Below are 19,715 nucleotides of genomic sequence, written 5' to 3'. Positions count from 1 at the left end.
CCGTGCCCAGGGCACTCAGACTGCGTTCCCCGATGGGCGGGATTGTCTGTCCCCAGGGCGCTCAGACTGCGTTCCCCGATGGGCGGGATTGTCCGTGCCCAGGGCACTCAGACTGCGTTTCCCGATGGGCGGGATTGTCCGTGCCCAGGGCACTCAGACTGCGTTCCCCGATGGGCGGGATTGTCTGTCCCCAGGGCGCTCAGACTGCGTTTCCCGATGGGCGGGATTGACCGTCCCCAGGGTGCTCAGACTGCGTTCCCCGATGGGCGGGATTGTCCGTCCCCAGGGCGCTCAGACTGCGTTTCCCGATGGGCGGGATTGACCGTCCCCAGGGCGCGCAGACTGCGTTCCCCGATGGGCGGGATTGACCGTGCCCAGGGCGCGCAGACTGCGTTCCCCGATGGGCGGGATTGTCCGTCCCCAGGGCGCTCAGACTGCGTTCCCCGATGGGCGGGATTGTTAGTCCCCAGGGTGCTCAGACTGCGTTCCCCGATGGGCGGGATTGTCTGTCCCCAGGTCGCTCAGACTGCGTTTCCCGATGGGCGGGGTTGTTAGTCCCCAGGGTGCTCAGACTGCGTTCCCCGATGGGCGGGATTGTCCGTCCCCAGGTCGCTCAGACTGCGTTCCCCGAAGTGCGGGATTGTCCGTCCCGAGCGCCCCCAGGCAGCGTTCCCCGATGGGCGGGGTTGTCTGTCCCCAGGGCGCTCAGACTGCGTTCCCCGAAGTGCGGGAATGTCCGTCTCCAGGGCGCTCAGACTGCGTTCCCCGATGGGCGGGGTTGTCAGTCCCCAGGGCGCTCAGACTGCGTTCCCCGAAGTGCGGGAATGTCCGTCTCCAGGGCGCTCAGACTGCATTCCCCGATGGACGGGATTGTTGGTCCCCAGGGCGCTCAGACTGCGTTCCCCGATGGGCGGGATTGTCTGTCCCCAGGGCGCTCAGACTGCGTTTCCCGATGGGCGGGATTGTCCGTCTCCAGGGCGCTCAGACTGCGTTCCCCGATGGGCGGGATTGTCTGTCCCCAGGGCGCTCAGACTGCGTTTCCCGATGGGCGGGATTGTCCGTCTCCAGGGCGCTCAGACTGCGTTCCCCGAAGTGCGGGAATGTCCGTCTCCAGGGCGCTCAGACTGCGTTCCCCGATGGGCGGGATTGTCTGTCCCCAGGGCGCTCAGACTGCGTTCCCCGATGGGCGGGATTGACCGTCCCCAGGGCACTCAAACTGCGTTCCCTGATGGGCGGGATTGTCTGTCCCCAGGGCGCTCAGACTGCGTTTCCCGATGGGCGGGGTTGTCAGTCCCCAGGGCGCTCAGACTGCGTTTCCCGATGGGCGGGAATGTCCGTCCCGAGTTCCCCCAGGCAGCGTTCCCTGATGGGCGGGATTGTCTGTCCCCAGGGCGCTCAGACTGCGTTCCCCGATGGGCGGGATTGTCCGTCTCCAGGGCGCTCAGACTGCGTTCCCCGATGGGCGGGATTGTCCGTCCCCAGGGCGCTCAGACTGCGTTCCCCGATGGGCGGGGTTGTCAGTCCCCAGGGCGCTCAGACTGCGTTCCCCGAAGTGCGGGATTGTCCGTCTCCAGGGCGCTCAGACTGCGTTTCCCGATGGGCGGGATTGTCCGTCCCCAGGGCGCTCAGACTGCGTTTCCCGATGGGCGGGATTGTCCGTCTCCAGGGCGCTCAGACTGCGTTCCCCGATGGGCGGGATTGTCCGTCTCCAGGGCGCTCAGACTGCGTTTCCCGATGGGCGGGATTGTCAGTCCCCAGGGTGCTCAGACTGCGTTCCCCGATGGGCGGGATTGTCTGTCCCCAGGGCGCTCAGACTGCGTTCCCCGATGGGCGGGATTGTCTGTCCCCAGGGCGCTCAGACTGCGTTCCCCGAAGTGCGGGATTGTCCGTCCCGAGCGCCCCCAGGCAGCGTTCCCCGATGGGCGGGATTATCCGTCCCCAGGGCGCGCAGACTGCGTTTCCCGATGGGCGGGATTGTCTGTCCCCAGAGCGCTCAGACTGCGTTTCCCGATGGGCGGGATTGTCTGTCCCCACGGCGCTCAGACTGCGTTTCCCGATGGGCGGGATTGTCTGTCCCCAGGGCGCTCAGACTGCGTTTCCCGATGGGCGGGATTGTCTGTCCCCAGGGCGCTCAGACTGCGTTTCCCGATGGGCGAGATTGTCTGTCCCCAGGGCGCTCAGACTGCGTTTCCCGATCGGCGGGATTGTCCGTCTCCAGAGCGCTCAGACTGCGTTCCCCGATGGGCGGGATTGACCGTCCCCAGGGTGCTCAGACTGCGTTCCCCGATGGGCGGGATTGACCGTCCCCAGGGCGCTCAGACTGCGTTCCCTGATGGGCGGGATTGTCCGTCCCCAGGGCACCCTGACTGCGTTCCCCGAAGTGCGGGATTGTCCGTCCCGAGCGCCCCCAGGCAGCGTTCCCTGATGGGCGGGATTGTCTGTCCCCAGGGCGCTCAGACTGCGTTCCCCGATGGGCGGGATTGTCTGTCCCCAGGGCGCTCAGACTGCGTTTCCCGATGGGCGGGATTGTCCGTCCCCAGGGCGCTCAGACTGCGTTCCCCGATGGATGGGATTGTCCGTCCCCAGGGCGCTCAGACTGCGTTTCCCGATGGGCGGGATTGTCTGTCCCCAGGGCGCTCAGACTGCGTTCCCCGATGGGCGGGATTGTCTGTCCCCAGGGCTCTCAGACTGCGTTCCCCGATGGGCGGGATTGTCCGTGCCCAGGGCGCTCAGACTGCGTTTCCCGATGGGCGGGATTGTCCGTCCCCAGGGCGCTCAGACTGCGTTTCCCGATGGGCGGTATTGTCTGTCCCCAGGTCGCTCAGACTGCGTTCCCCGAAGTGCGGGATTGTCCGTCCCGAGCGCCCCCAGGCAGCGTTCCCTGATGGGCGGGATTGTCCGTCTCCAGGACGCTCAGACTGCGTTCCCCGATGGGCGGGATTGTCCGTCCCCAGGGCGCTCAGACTGCGTTCCCCGATGGGCGGTATTGTCTGTCCCCAGGTCGCTCAGACTGCGTTCCCCGAAGTGCGGGATTGTCCGATCCGAGCGCCCCCAGGCAGCGTTCCCCGAAGTGCGGGATTGTCCGTCCCGAGCGCCCCCAGGCAGCGTTCCCTGATGGGCGGGATTGTCCGTCCCCAGGGTGCTCAGACTGCGTTCCCCGATGGGCGGGATTGTCCGTCCCCAGGGCACTCAGACTGCGTTCCCCGATGGGCGGGATTGTCTGTCCCCAGGGTGCTCAGACTGCGTTCCCCGATGGACGGGATTGTTGGTCCCCAGGGCGCTCAGACTGCGTTCCCCGATGGGCGGGATTGTCCGTCCCCAGGGCACTCAGACTGCGTTCCCTGATGGGCGGGGTTGTTGGTCCCCAGGGCGCTCAGACTGCGTTCCCCGATGGGCGGGATTGTCCGTCTCCAGGGCACTCAGACTGCGTTCCCCGATGGGCGGGATTGTCCGTCCCCAGGGCGCTCAGACTGCGTTTCCCGATGGGCGGGATTGTCTGTCCCCATGGCGCTCAGACTGCGTTCCCCGATGGGCGGGATTGTCTGTCCCCAGGGCGCTCAGACTGCGTTCCCCGATGGGCGGGGTTGTTGGTCCCCAGGGCGCTCAGACTGCGTTCCCCGATGGGCGGGATTGTCCGTCTCCAGGGCACTCAGACTGCGTTCCCCGATGGGCGGGATTGTCTGTCCCCATGGCGCTCAGACTGCGTTCCCCGATGGGCGGGATTTTCCGTCCCCAGGGCACTCAGACTGCGTTCCCCGATGGGCGGGATTGTCCGTCCCCAGGGCGCTCAGACTGCGTTCCCCGATGGACGGGATTGTTGGTCCCCAGGGCGCTCAGACTGCGTTCCCCGATGGGCGGGATTGTCCGTCTCCAGGGCACTCAGATTGCGTTCCCCGATGGGCGGGATTGTCCGTCCCCAGGGCGCTCAGACTGCGTTTCCCGATGGGCGGGATTGTCCGTCCCCAGGGCACTCAGACTGCGTTTCCCGATGGGCGGGATTGTCCGTCCCCAGGGCACTCAGACTGCGTTCCCCGATGGGCGGGATTGTCCGTCCCCAGGGCGCTCAGACTGCGTTCCCCGATGGACGGGATTGTTGGTCCCCAGGGCTCTCGGACACCTCGTCTCAAAGCCCTCCGGTGAACCCCCAATTTGTATTTAATCTTTTCCAGGCGGAGAAAGTCGTACAAGTCTCCCAGCCAGGCCGCCACCCCTGGCGGCGCTGCCGACCGCCATTCCAATAATATCCTTCACCGGTCAATCAGAGAGGCGAAGGCCAAGACATCGGCTTTCCCTCCATCAGCTCCTGCTTCTCCGATATTCCAAATATCGCCACCAAAGTGTCCAGCCCAACCTCCTCTCACACTATCCGCGTTAGTGCTGCAAACATTCCCACCCAAAGTCTCTCCAACTCCTCGCAGCTCCACTTCTCACACTCGTGTACCACTCCCTGGGAAAATCCCACTTATTCTTGCCCAAGTCAAATGCACCCTATGTACCATCTTGAATTGTTTCAGGCTCAACCTTGCGCACGAGGAAGTCGCGTTTACTCTACGTCGCGTCTCATTCCACACTCCCCAGCTCTCCTTAATCTTCACCACCTGCTCACCTCCCTGCTCTCCGAGCCACCCGCATATGTCTCTGATCCTGCCCTCCCCTTCCACGCCTGGAAACAGCAGTCGCTCCAACAGGGCATAATTCAGTAGCTTGGAGAACTCTTTCCAAACCTTCCACGCAAAGACCCTTGTTAGACGTTTTAGTTGCTGTGATATGAAGAGTCTAAAGTTCTGTTCCTTTTTCACAAACACACATTTATTTCATTCCAACAGCCTTAGCACAAAACTCTCACTGTACATCACCTGACACAGGCCACCTGAAGCCCCTTTACATGTCAGTGTCAATTAATGGATACTTAACATAAATAAGACAACTAATTGCAATGTCTCTTAACCCATTACTTAACAACCCTTACCTGCAGATATCTAAACTCACTTCCTCTCGAGAGCTCTACCCTCTCCTTCACTTCCTCTATAGTGGCAAACCTTCTTCCAGGTACAGATCCCTCACCTTAACCAGCCCCACTTCTCTCCACTTCCTGTACATGCCATCTATCCCCCCTGGCTCAAAACCGTGGTTTTCGCACAGTGGCATTAACACCGACATCCCTTCCATCCTAAAGTGCCGCCTCAGTTGGTTCCAGACCTTCACTGTGGACTGCACTACAGGGCTCTCCGAGTGTTTCCTTGCCGTGAGTGATAATGCTGCCATCACCAAAGCCCTCAGGCCCGAACCCCTATAGGATTCTTCCTCAACCTCAACCCATTCTGCCCCCTGCTCTTCCCACCACCACCTCACCTTCTCCACGTTCGCCGCCCAGTAATAATGCAGCAGGTTCGGCAACATCAACTCTTCTTCCTGCCTCTGTAACAGGGTCCTCTTTACCCTTGGCACCTTCCCTACCCACACAAACTCTGAGATAATCGTATTGAGCTTCTGGAAAAGCCTTTGGTAAAAACATTGGAAGCGTCTGGAATACAAATAGAAACCTCGGCAGGATGTTCGTCTGCACCACTTGCTCTCTCCCTGCCAGAGTCCGATACCGTGTGCCTCACCTCTTCAGATCCGCCCTAACCTCCTCCACCAGCTTTGTTAGATTCCACTTATGCAGCATCGCCCACTCTCCCGTTACCTGAATCCCCAGGTATCTAAGTTTGGAGCTGGTTTGTGGCTCTGAACTTTTACTTTGAGGTTAGACTGTTTTGAACTGCACAGGTTGAAAGAAGTGTCTCTCTATCTTCATTTTAAAAGCTGTTTCCAGACTTAAAAGAGAGAATTGCTTTCTGGAAGGAATTCAAACCTGCTGTTTGGAAAGGTGAACAGGGCATCAATAACAAGTCTTATACCAGTCAGAATGCCATGTGCTGGGCCACACCTTTGAAAGGGGGTTTCTGGTTTTACTTGGATTTTGTTATTGAATTGGAACAGTTCAGGGGGAATTAATTAGGGGTTAAACATAGATTACTGTAGCTGTGTGGGGTCTTTATGTTTTTGGTTGATAATAATTCTTGCTGTGTCTGGTTATACAAATGTTAACGAAATTCGAAGAATAAGCTTGTTTTTTTTATTACAAGCGTCTAAGAACTCTGTTAAATACCACCTGAAAGGCAGGCTCGTGTGCTCATCGGAACTGAAATCAATCAAATTGTGAGTCAGGTGAACTCCATGAAATTTCATAGATAGAATTTACAGTGCGGAAGGAGGCCATTCGGCCCGTCGAGTCTGCACCGGCTATTGGAAAGAGCACCCTACCCAAGGTCCACACCTCCACCCTATCCCCATAACCCTGGAACCCCACCCAACACTAAGTGCAATTTTGGACACTATGGGCAATTTATCATGGCCAATCCACCTAACCCGCACATCTTTGGACTGTGGGAGGAAACCGGAGCACCCGGAGGAAACCCACACAGACACGGGGAGAACGTGCAGACTCCGCACAGACAGTGACCCAAGCCGTGAATTGAACCTGGGACCCTGGAGCTGTGAAGCAATTGTGCTAACCACTGTGCTATCGTGCTGCCCTCCAAAATACTTTGGAGTTTTCTAAACCCTGGCCCATAACTGTATGTTGGCCTTCATAGTGAGAGGATTTGAGTATAGGAATAGAGATGTTTTACTGCAAATGTTTAGGGCCTTGAAATGAAATGAAAATCGCTTAGTGTCACAAGTAGGCTTCAAATGAAGTTACTGTGAAAAGCTCCTAGTCGCCACATTCCGACGCCTGTTCGGGGAGGCTGGTACTGGAATTGAACCGTGCTGCTGGCCTACCTTAGTCTGCTTTCAAAGCCAGCGATTTAGCCCTGTGCTAAATAGCCCCTTATTTGTCCTTATCTGAGGAAGGATGTTCTTGCCATGGAGCGAGTGCAGCGAAGGTTTACCTGGCTGATTCCTGGGATGGCAGGACTGTCATATGAGGAGAGACTAAATTGGTTAGGAGTATATTCATTGGAGTTTAGAAGAGTGCAGCCTGGTAGCACAGTGGTTAGCACAATTGCTTCACAGCTCCAGGGTCCCAGGTTCGGTTCCCGGCTTGGGTCACTGTCTGTGCGGAGTCTGCACGTTTTCCCCGTGTGCGCGTGGGTTTCCTCCGGGTGCTCCGGTTTCCTCCCACAGTCCAAAGATGTGCGGGTTAGGTGGATTGGCCATGATAAATTTCCCTTAGTGTCCAAAAAGTTAGGTGGGGTTACGGGGATAGGGTGGAGGCGTGGGCTTGAGTGGGGCGCTCTTTCCAAGAGCTGGTGCAGACTCGATGGGCCGAATGGCCTCTTTCTGCACTTTAAATTCTATGATTCTACGAGTGAGAGGGGATCTCATAGAAACTTACAAAATTCTAACAGGATTAGACAGGGTAGATTCAGAAAGAATGTTCCTGATGGTGGGGGCGTCCAGAACACGGGGTCATAGTTTGAGGATAAGGGGGAAACCTTTTAGGATTGAGGTGAGGAGGAATTTATTCACCCTGAGAGCAGTGAATCTGTGGAATTCACTACCACGGAAAGTAGTTGAGGTGAAAACATTGTGTAATTTGAAGAAGGAATTAGATACAGCTCTTGGGGCTAAAGGGATATAAATAAATAAATAATCTTTATTGTCACAAGTATATGGGGGGGGGGGAGAAGGTGGGATCAGGGTATTGAACTTGATGATCAGCCATGATCATAATGAATGGTGGAGCAGGCTCGAAGGGCCGAATGGCCTCCGCCTGCTTCTGTTTTCTATGTTTCTAAGAACGCCGAAGTTGGGTGTAATGGTGTGATCAAGCTGTATCAGACTGAAATCTGAGCTGTCAATGGGCTTTACAAATAGAACTATAGAGTACACAAGCCAAAAATATTTGCTAAACCTGTATGAAGCTGTTTAACTCCAACAGCACGATAATAATCGTTATTATTGTCACAAGTAGGCTTACATTAACACTGCAATGAAGTTACTGTGAAAAGCCCCTAGTCCCCACACTGCGGCGCCTGTTCGGGTACACGGAGGGAGAATTCAGAATGTCCAATTCACCTAACAGCACGTCTTTCGGGACTTGTGGGAGGAAACCGGAGCACCCGGAGGAAACCCACGCAGACACGGGGAGAACGTGCAGACTCCGCACAGACAGTGACTCAAGCTGGGAATCGAACGTGTGACCCTGTTGCTGTGAAACAACAGTGCTAACCACTGTGTTACCGTGCCGCCCATATGGTTCCCTGTTCTCAGCACCTGAAGGATGTCAGTGAGAATGCTACTGTGGGGATATGGGTGGACGGGGATAAGGGGCCCAGAAACTGGTGAAGCATCACGGCAAGATTTCTTTCATTAGCCCTGGAGCTGAGCGGGTGTAACAGTCTCATCGGTCCCTGGAGGATGTAACATTTAAACACATTAAAGCCAACAGGGTTAAACTACTCTTCCCTTTCCTTTGTATTCTGCTAAATAACTGCACTAAATCTCCATTTTATTTTATCTTAAGGGGCAACTCAGCAATATCAAAGCAAAGTGTTTTAGAAGCCAAACGGACTCTCCAAGTGTGGAAAGACGCTTACTTCGATATCCGTTCTAAAATTGAAGCTTCAGGAAGAGATCAGCGCTGGGAATTTGATAGGAAAAGACTGTTTGAGAATACGGATTACATGATTTCCATCTGTCAAAACATTTACGAGATCTTACAGGTATGGCAATTTGAGGGAAATAATCTGCCTCTTTCCCCTTTAGTTGAACTTGTTTTGAACTTTTAAGAAATGTCCTTTTAAAAAAAATGATGATGTATATTAATCGTTTTCCTCAGTAGAAGATTCTAGTAGTTACTGGTGAATCACCTGTACATTTGGAGGCAGGACAAAGTCTAGCCTTCAGATACAGTGAGGCCTGAGGGCTGGGGGTCAGAGGATGAGAAAAATATCAGCCATGATTGAATGGCGGAGCAGAGTCTTATGGCACTGGGACCAGGTTGCACAGACATGGGGCGCGATTCTCCGACCCCCCACTGGGTCGGAGAATCGCCGGGGGCTGGCGTGAATCCTGAAAAAATCACTCAGGAAAAAGATAATGTTGTGGAGGAGAATGCTGAGACCCAGGCTAGTAGAATAGATGGCATTGAGGTACGTAGGGAAGAGGTGTTGGCAATTCTGGACAGGCTGAAAATAGATAAGTCCCCGGGTCCTGATGGGATTTTTCCTAGGATTCTCTGGGAGGCCAGGGAAGAGATTGCTGGACCTTTGGCTTTGATTTTTATGTCATCATTGGCTACAGGAATAGTGCCAGAGGACTGGAGGATAGCAAATGTGGTCCCTTTGTTCAAAAAGGGGAGCAGAGACAACCCCGGCAACTATAGACCGGTGAGCCTCACGTCTATAGTGGGTAAAGTCTTGGAGGGGATTATAAGAGACAAGATTTATAATCATCTTGATACGAATAATATGATCAGGGATAGTCAGCATGGCTTTGTGAAGGGTAGGTCATGCCTCACAAACCTTATTGAGTTCTTTGAGAAGGTGACTGAACAGGTAGATGAGGGTAGAGCAGTTGATGTGGTGTATATGGATTTCAGCAAAGCGTTTGATAAGGTTCCCCACGGTAGGCTATTGCAGAAAATACGGAGGCTGGGGATTGAGGGTGATTTAGAGATGTGGATCGGAAATTGGCTAGCTGAAAGAAGACAGAGGGTGGTGGTTGATGGGAAATGTTCAGAATGGAGTACAGTCACAAGTGGAGTACCACAAGGATCTGTTCTGGGGCCGTTGCTGTTTGTCATTTTTATCAATGACCTAGAGGAAGGCGCAGAAGGGTGGGTGAGTAAATTTGCAGACGACACTAAAGTCGGTGGTGTTGTCGATAGTGTGGAAGGATGTAGCAGGTTACAGAGGGATATAGATAAGCTGCAGAGCTGGGCTGAGAGGTGGCAAATGGAGTTTAATGTAGAGAAGTGTGAGGTGATTCACTTTGGAAGGAATAACAGGAATGCGGAATATTTGGCTAATGGTAAAGTTCTTGGAAGTGTGGATGAGCAGAGGGATCTAGGTGTCCATGTACATAGATCCCTGAAAGTTGCCACCCAGGTTGATCGGGTTGTGAAGAAGGCCTATGGAGTGTTGGCCTTTATTGGTAGAGGGATTGAGTTCCGGAGTCAGGAGGTCATGTTGCAGCTGTACAGAACTCTGGTACGGCCGCATTTGGAGTATTGCGTACAGTTCTGGTCACCGCATTATAGGAAGGACGTGGAGGCTTTGGAGCGGGTGCAGAGGAGATTTACCAGGATGTTGCCTGGTATGGAGGGAAAATCTTATGAGGAAAGGCTGATGGACTTGAGGTTGTTTTCGTTGGAGAGAAGAAGGTTAAGAGGAGACTTAATAGAGGCATACAAAATGATCAGGGGGTTAGATAGGGTGGACAGTGAGAGCCTTCTCCCGCGGATGGATATGGCTGGCACGAGGGGACATAACTTTAAACTGAGGGGTAATAGATATAGGACAGAGGTCAGAGGTAGGTTCTTTACGCAAAGAGTAGTGAGGCCGTGGAATGCCCTACCTGCTACAGTAGTGAACTCGCCAACATTGAGGGCATTTAAAAGTTTATTGGATAAACATATGGATGATAATAGCACAGTGTAGGTTAGATGGCTTTTGTTTCGGTGCAACATCGTGGGCTGAAGGGCCTGTACTGCGCTGTATTGTTCTATGTTCTATGAACCCGCCATGTCCCGAATTCTCCGCCACCAGAGATTCGGCGGGGGCAGGAATCGCGCCGCTGTCAACCCTCCCCCTCCAGCGTGGATTAAATCACTTTTTGAACGGCGGGACATTCCTCCACATTCCTCAGAACCCTGCTGTTGACCCTGTAATCCGCATTCAAATTTTTCCTACCAAAGTGAATCACCTCGCACTTATCAGGGTGAAACTCCATCTGCCATTTTTCAGCCCAGCTCTGCATCCTATCAATGTCTCTTTGCAGCCTACAACAGCCCTCTAACACATCCACTACTCCACCAATCTTGGTGTCATCAGCAAATTTACTGACCCACCCTTCAGCCCCCTCCTCCAAGTCATTGATAAAAATCACAAATAGCAGAGGACCCAGCACTGATCCCTGTGGTACACCGCTGGTAACTGGTCTCCAGTCTGAACATTTTCCATCCACCACCACCCTCTGTCTTCTATGTGATAGCCAGTTACTTATCCAATTGGCCACATTTCCCTCTATCCTATACCTCCTTACTTTCTTCATGAGCCGACCATGGGGAACCTTATCAAACGCCTTACTAAAATCCATGTATACGACATCAACTGCTCTACCTTCATCTACACATTTAGTTACCTCCTCAAAGAATTCAATCAAATTTGTGAGGCAAGACTTACCCTTCACGAATCCGTGTTGACTATCCCGGATTAAGCTGCATCTTTCCAAATGGTCATAAATCCTATCCTTCAGGACCTTTTCCATTAACTTACCGACCACCGAAGTAAGACTAACCAGCCTATAATTACCAGGGTCATTCCTATTCCCTTTCTTGAACAGAGGAACAACATTCGCCATTCTCCAGTCCTCGGGCAGTATCCCCGTGGACAGTGAGGACCCAGAGATCAAAGCCAAAGGCTCTGCAATCTCATCCCTTGCCTCCCAAAGAATCCTAGGATATATCCCATCTGGCCCAGGGGACTTGTCGACCCTAAGGTTTTTCAAAATTGCTAATACATCCTTCCTCAGAACATCTACCTCTTCCAGCCTACCCGCCTGAATCACACTCTCATCCTCAAAAACATGGCCCCTCTCCTTGGTGAACACTGAAGAAAAGTATTCATTCAACGCCTCTCCTATCTCTTCTGACTCCATGCACAAGTTCCCACTACTGTCCTTGACCGGCCCTAACCTCACCCTGGTCATTCTTTTCTTTCTCACATAAGAGTAAAAAGCCTTGGGGTTTTCCTTGATCCGACCCGCCAAGGACTTCTCATGCCCCCTCCTAGCTCTCGTAAGCCCTTTTTTTTAGCTCATTCCTTGCTACCTTGTAACCCTCAAGCGACCCAACTGAACCTTGTTTTTTCATCCTTACATACGCTTCCTTTTTCCTCTTGACAAGACATTCAACCTCTTTTGTGAACCATGGTTCCCTCACACGACCATTTCCTCCCTGCCTGACAGGGACATACCTATCAAGGACACGCCGTATTTGTTCCTTGAACAAGCTCCACTTTTCATTTGTGCCTTTCCCTGACAGTTTCTGTTCCCATCTTATGCTCCCTAATTCTTGCCTAATCGCATAATAATTACCCCTCCCCCAATTATAAACCTTGCCCTGCCGTATGTTCCTATCCCTCGCCATTGCAATAGTGAAAGACACCGAATTGTGGTCACTATCTCCAAAGTGCTCTCCCACAAACAAATCTAACACTTGGCCCGGTTCATTACCCAGTACCAAATCCAATGTGGCCCCCGTCTTGTCGGCCTATCCACATATTGTGTCAGGAAAGCCTCCTGCACACACTGTACAAAAACTGTCCCATCCGAACTGTTCGATCTATAGAGGTTCCAATCAATATTTGGAAAGTTAAAGTCACCCATGACAACTACCCTGAGACCTCCACACCTATCCATAATCTGTTTTGCAATTTCTTCCTCCACATCTCTATTACTATTTGGGGGCCTATAGAAAACTCCTAACAACGTGACCGCTCCTTTCCTATTTCTAACTTCGGCCCATATTACCTCAGTAGGCAGATCCCTCTCGAACTGCCTTTCTGCAGCTGTTAAACTATCCTTGATTAACAATGCTACTCCTCCACCTCTTTTACCACCTTCCCTACTCTTACTGAAACATCTAAACCCCGGAATTTCCAACAACCATTCCTGTCCCTGTTCTAACCATGTCTCCGTAATGCCCACAACATCGTAGTCCCAAGTACCAATCCACGCTCCAAGTTCACCTACCTTATTCCGGATGCTCCTAGCATTGAAGTAGACACACTTCAACCCACCTTCCTGTCTGCTGGTACACTCCTGAGACCTTGATTCCCTCCTCAGTACCTCACTACTCTCAACACTGGCATCTGGACTACAGCTCGTTTTCCCATCCCCCTGACAAATTAGTTTAAACCCCCCCGAAGAGCCATAGCAAATTTCCCTCCCAGGATATTGGTGCCCCGCTGGTTCAGGTGTAACCCGTCCTGTTTGTACAGGTCCCACCTTCCCCAGAATGTGCTCCAATTATCCACGTAACTGAAACCCTCCCTCCTACATCATCCCTGCAGTCACATGTTTATCTGCACTCCCTGTTCCTCACCTCGCTAGCACGTGGCACCGGCAACAAACCAGAAATGACAACATGGTTTGTCCTGGCTCTCAGCTTCCTCCCTAGCTCCCCAAATTCCTGTTTTAAATCCCCGTCCCTTCTCTTACCTATGTCATTGGTACCGATGTGTACCACGACTTGTGACTGCTCCCCCTCCCCCTTAAGGATTCTGAAAACACGGTCCGAGACGTCACGGACCCTGGCACCCGGGAGGCAACATACCATCCATGAGTCTCTTTCGCTGCCACAGAACCGTCTATCTGTCCCTCTAACTATCGAGTCCCCAATAACTATTGTTCTCCTGCTCTCCCTCCTTCCCTTCTGCGCCACAGGGACGGACTCAGTGCTGGAGATCCGTTCACCGTGGCTTACCCCTGGTAGGTCGTCCCCCTCAACAGTATCCAAAACGGTATACTTGATACTGAGGGGAACGACCAAAGGGGATCCCTGTACTGACTGCTTCCTCCCAGCCCCTCTCACCGTCACCCATCTATCTGGATTCTTCGGAGTAACTACATCCCTGAAGCTACTATCTATGATCACCTCTGCCTCCCGAATGATCCGAAGTTCATCCAACTCCAGCTCCGGTTCCGTAACGCGGTTTTTGAGGAGCTGGAGGTGGGTGCACTTCCCACAGGTGAAATCAGCAGGGCCACTGACGGTGTCCCTCACCTCAAACATTCTGCAGGAGGAACATTACACTGCCTTCCCTGCCATCCCCTCTAGATAAAACAAGAAAAAGAAAAAAAGAGCTTACCTGTTATTCACTCTGAAAATGAAAATGAAAATCGCTTATTGTCACGAGTAGGCTTCAATGAAGTTACTGTGAAAAGCCCCTAGTTGCCACATTCCGGCGCCTGTTCTGGGAGGCTGGTACGGGAATCGAACCGTGCTGCTGGCCTGCCTTGGTCTGCTTTAAAAGCCAGCGATTTAGCCCAGTGTGCTAAACCAGCCCCTGTACCCCTTAGGTTAGAGGAGGTGGAAGGGTGGGGGACACTACAAGTGTAATTTCTCGGGTTTAGGAACCGCCCAACTTAAATACAGGTAAAAATAAAACTCTTAACCAGCAACCACTGCGCCCCGCATGAGAACAGCAATCAGCTGTTATGGGCCCGCGCAAACAATTTAAATCTTTACTACTTACTCAGCAGTCACTCTGTTCTCACTCCGACCGGATTCAGCTGGAAACTCCCAACAGTAAGTTTAAAAAAAAATGTTCTCCCCTTCTCAGCAAGCACTCACTCAGCAACCACTGCGCCCTGCACGATAACAGCAATCAGAGCTAAAATGCCCTCCTGCATGGCCTGCATCGGCTGCTCCACTGTAGGCTGGGCTGTCGGCGCCTTGCTCTGGACATCAGCCATATTGGTCTCTCTCACAGCCTCCACCGTGCCCTTGCTTGACCACTTCTTCTGCTGTTTATGGTCCCTCCAGCTTCTTAAGTCCATACAACTCTGTATGGGTTCAGTGCCTGAGTACCATTGCTTTCCAGTTCTGCGCTCAAAAGCGCAGAAAAGTCGGGGGAAAAGGTCCAAAAGTCCGACCAAAACGTGAGCCACCAAATGTGCGACCTACTCCCTCATAGCCGCCCCCGGAAGACATTCCGGAAGGCCTTTTATCAGGGTGTCGTACAGGAGGCTGCTAAATAAGATAAGAGCCCATGGTGTTAGGGGCAAGGTGGATAGAAGATTGGCTGCCTGGTAGAAGGCAGAGAGTGGGGATAAAGGCTGCCGGTGACTTGTGGTGTTCCGCAGGGGTCAGTGTTGGGACCATAGCTATTCACGAAATACATTAATGATCTGGAAGAAGGAACTGAGGGCACTGTTGCTAAGTTTACAGATGATATAAAGGTCTCGAGGGACAGGTTGTGTTGAGAAAGCAGAGATGTTGCAGAAGGACTTGGACAGGCTAGGAGAGTGGGCAAAGATGTGGCAGCAGGAATACAATGTGGGAAAGTGTGAGGTTGTGTACTTTACTCGGAAGAATAGAGGCATTGACTATTTTCTAAATGGGGAATGGCTTTGGAAATCAGGAGCACAAAGGGACTTGTTCACAATTCTCTTAAGGTTAACGTGCAGGTTCAGTCGGCAGTTAGGAAGGCAAATGCAATGTTAGCATTCATGTCAAGAGGGCTAGAATACAAGACCAGGAATGTACATCTGGGGCTATATAAGGCTCTGGTCAGACTCCATTTGGAGTATTGTGAGCAGTTTTGGGCCCCGTATTTAAGGAAGGATGTGCTGGCCTTGGAAAGGGTCCAGAGGAGGTTCACAAGAATGACCCCTGGAATGAAGAGCTTGTCGTATGAGGAACGGTTAAGGACTCTGGGTCTGTACTCGTTGGAGTTTAGAAGGATGAGATGGGATGTTAGTGAAACTTACAGGATACTGCGAGGGCGAGAAAGAATGAATGTGGAGACGATGTTTCCACTGGTAGGAGATAATAGAATCCGAGGGCATAGCCTCAGATTGAAGGGACAATCCTTTAAAACAGAGATGAGGAGGAACTTCCAGTAAATCCCAGCCCCACAGACCCCGTATCCCAACATGCGTGAACTAACCAAGAATTTCTGTTTTCCAAAGATCTTTAGCCCTTGACTGCTCCAATGAGTTATTACGGACACCAGATTTATAAGTAAAACACTAACAGACTGTTTATTAATACAAAGGAGAAAGGTGAACATTGAAGGAAATAACAGGAGATAACTAACTACCAGAGTACCTAATCCCAAGATCCCATCACAGCCTCTGCCCAGCCACACACAAGACTAACACCGGGTAAGGGTCGGCAAGGAATAAAATAAAGGCAGGATTAAAGGGGTAGGTCACTTTGTGGTCACAGTCTCTGGATTACTCAAATAGATTTACTCAAGAGGTACAGGTTGGCGCAATTCCATCCTTCGACCACCAAATGGAGTTAGGTCCAGGATGCTCATGTCAGTGCAGTTCTCGCGCCGGCCACCAGGTGGTGCTGTACACAGGAAGCTCACTTGGTGCACTTCTGTCTTTCTCCCAACAAATGGAGCTTTTGCCTCCCTGTGAGAACAATACAGCTCTGGTCCTGGAATTTAGCTGCTTTTAGTTGACTGATTCCTGTACAAGAATCTGGTGGCTCCCACCTTAAGCTTCAATTCTTCAGCTCTTCCCAGCTCCTGACACACACAGTTCGAAGGTTACTGATCTTTGGGAAAACTTGTACTTTCACCCTCAAGATCTGTTTCCCAGTTCTGTTGGTGTCTGTGCTCCTTTAACACAGGAAAGTCTTCACAGATTTGGCTACAATGCTTCTTAAAATCATCCAGCACAGAGAGCGGGAGAAGGAGAGAGACTTCTGGGTCCTTACTTCGCTGGTTGCTTAACCGAACTGAACACAAAGATAAGCACTTTCCAGGAAACATACCTTCTTCCCTGAAAGTTACTGACTGGCTTCACCAACCACAGGCTACAATAGGAGAAGGTTGAAAATCCTATGTACACTGATTGACTACTTGCCAAGTCTATCAAACAACATCACAGATTCTGCCACAGAACCCAAAAGGGATGTTTTCGGAACAGCCCATCTGAAAGGGGTGTGTCCCAATGTCCAAAGATTCAAATTTAAACAGAAATCCCAAAGGCTACTGTAACTTTGTCGAAGTTAACCTGAAGAATGTATATCAAAACAGGCAGCAGGACGGGAATTAAAAGAGAACACAGGACAGGCAGACAATATCCTAACAAGCGCAAGAATGCTGAGTTGAATTGGCAAATGACAAGAAGGTGGGGGTCATGCTTACGGACTGAGTTAAGGTGTTCTGCAAAGCGGTCACCCCAGTCTGCATTTAATCTCTTCAATGTAGAGGAGAGCACATTGGGAGCAGCCAATACAGTAGACCAAATTGAAGGAGGTATAAGTGCTTAACCTGAAAGGAACCTTGAATGGTGAGGAGGGGGAGGTGAAGGGGAAGATGTTACACCTTCTGCGATTGGTTGGAAGGTGCTAAGGGAAGGGATGAGGAACTGGGCATGATGGAGGAGTGCGCCAGGATGTCACGGAGGGAGTGGTCCCTGCAGAATGCTGACAGGGGGTGAGAGGAAAATGTGTTACATGGTGGCAGAATGCTGGCCGGCTGCAATGCTCCAGTGGAGCCCAACATAAACTGGAGGAGCGGCACCTTGTCCTCCATATGGGCACGTTACAGCCCTCAGGACTCAACATTGCTTTCAACAACTTCAGACTGTGACCTTCCTCCTCCATATTGACCCTTTTAGTTTATATCGGAAACAGTTGTCTCCTTTAAAATATCTCCTGCCCCTCTTCCACTGGGCCATCTGTCACTTGGTCTTCCATTTTGCTTTCACTGAGCACTGATCTTTGTTCTTCCAGTGACACATTCTGAGATGTTAACTTTATGCCACTACTAGCACCTTCCGTAGCCCTCACTGCTGTCATTAACATCTACACATCTTTGTTGCGACCTCTCCCAGCTCCCACCTATCACTGACCTGCTTTTCTCTGCTCCACCCCCTCTTAGTACAGTAGAAAACCCATCATTTCTCCGTCTATAGCTCAGGAGAAGAGTTGCATGAACTTGAAACGTTAACCGTTTCTCTTTTCGCAGATGCTGCCAGACCTGCCAAATTTTTCCAACATTTTCTCTTTTTATTAATGATTTCCATCATCTGCAGTATTTTGCTTTTACTTTCGAGTTCTGGAGATGATTGTATGGTCGTGCAAAATTCCTTTGTTGCAAAATTCCTTTGTTGCAAATACATTTTGACATCCTGCTTTAACTTGAAATAAATTAGCACAAGGCTCCGTTCTTGCAGCTGCTGGGGATGTTCTAGTGCATGACTTAGTAGCCATTACGATGTGGGAGTGGCGTTTAGAGCACAGGGTGTTCCTGACGTATTTGGGGGAGGGTTTATCGTTTGCAGCAGTTTATTTCTGGCTGTTCAGGTTTCTTTGCAAGCTCTGGTTTTATGAGTTTGCTGCAACTTACACTTTGGGACATCACATAGTGCTGCAGAAATGCAAGTTGTTCTTGCAAAGAGCCAGCACAGCCAGAACAATGGGCCAAATGGTCTCCGTCTGTAGATTTTTATGATAACCACGGCTAATTTTTCAGTGCTGCTTTAATGTCGTCACCTAGTAACAACGTAAAATATCTTACAAAACATTTGCTTCACTTGTAAACTTGGGATGGTCAATCCATGGTGTTCTACTGCCACCCTCTCAGATCTCTTCTGGCATGATGAACTGACTTCATATACAAACAGAAGTGTTGCAACAATTTATTCGAGTGGATAAACAACTACTGCCATTTATAGTTTCCATGACTTTGACAAATTTTCAACAGACCTTTCAAGATGAGTTAGAACCATAGTGTGGTGATATGCATCACTGTAAATACACAAGGGGTTAATGTAAATACACTGGGACTAAATAAACACTAGAGGGAGCACCAGAGACATCATGACACACAGACATACAACCAATAGGTCAGTAAGATAGGACACCACCAATGGGCAGTAAAGACACACCCAGAGGTGACACTACCACAAGGGGGCTACCCATATAAAAGGATAGGGCACACATGCTCAGTCTCTTTCCATAGATGACACTCAGAAAGACAGGGGCAGATCAGGAAGCATCACACCCACCGCATGGATTAGAGCAGACTGGTTAGTTAGATCGAGTTACTATAGTAAGATTAGCAGGAAAGACAAACCCAAGTAGGAGAATTGTTAACTGTTCGATAAATGTGTTAAATCTATCTCCAAGTCTGAACATTCCTTTGACAGAGTATACATCAAGGAAGCAGCTTATGCTGCGTGAAGATCCCTATAGTTCAACTCAACAAATCCGTGACTACCAGCAACAGCACCCAGGCATGATGTTCGAGATTCCGGTTCCGCAGCAGCTCAGGTAGCACTGCAATCTCCGTGCCAACTGGCCTGCGTTCAGGCAGAGATTCGAGATCTACCTGGTAGCGTTCGACCTAGATGGCGTGGCGGATGCAGAGAAAATAAAGCTGCTACTCACCATTGCGGGTGCAAGAGCAGCAGAAATCTTCGAGACCTTCAAATACTCCAAAGAGCAAGACAAGAGAGACTTCCAGGCAGTCCTGGACAAGTTTGAATAATTCTGCGAGGAAAACACAAGAAAAAACAGTAAAAGAGGCGCCAATACTCACCAAAAGGCGAAGGTAGACCTGCAAATGCAGAAAACAGCAGTTTTGATTGGCAGCCATGTTGGGAAAGGAGCCGCACATGCGCAGTTCCCCAAAAGAAGCATAACCGGCAAAACAGTTGCGCAAAGAGCGCAAAGTAAAGGAGAAGCAATCTGCGCAGGCGCGATCCGTTCCTATGCTCTACGTCACCAGCGTCATGACATCAGAGGTCCCGGACCA

At 51.3% G+C, this 19,715-nt stretch overlaps 1 protein-coding gene across 4 annotated transcripts in view; it reads left to right on the top strand.

Moving 5' to 3' along the window:
- The window catches only part of dnah10 (dynein axonemal heavy chain 10), a 704,002-nt gene that overhangs the window by 82,229 nt on the left and 602,058 nt on the right, over positions 1–19,715 (top strand). For all 4 annotated transcript variants that reach the window (XM_072511049.1, XM_072511141.1, XM_072510964.1 and 1 more), the window contains exon 10: positions 8,513–8,711. In XM_072511049.1, the coding sequence (XP_072367150.1) occupies positions 8,513–8,711 (199 nt within the window). The remainder of the gene's footprint in view (positions 1–8,512; positions 8,712–19,715) is intronic.

The sequence above is a fragment of the Scyliorhinus torazame genome, chromosome 1 (assembly GCF_047496885.1).
Source record: "Scyliorhinus torazame isolate Kashiwa2021f chromosome 1, sScyTor2.1, whole genome shotgun sequence".
Taxonomy (NCBI): Eukaryota; Metazoa; Chordata; class Chondrichthyes; order Carcharhiniformes; family Scyliorhinidae; genus Scyliorhinus; species Scyliorhinus torazame.
Note: the sequence above shows the minus strand (reverse complement) of the source record. Positions and strands in the feature narration are given on the sequence as shown.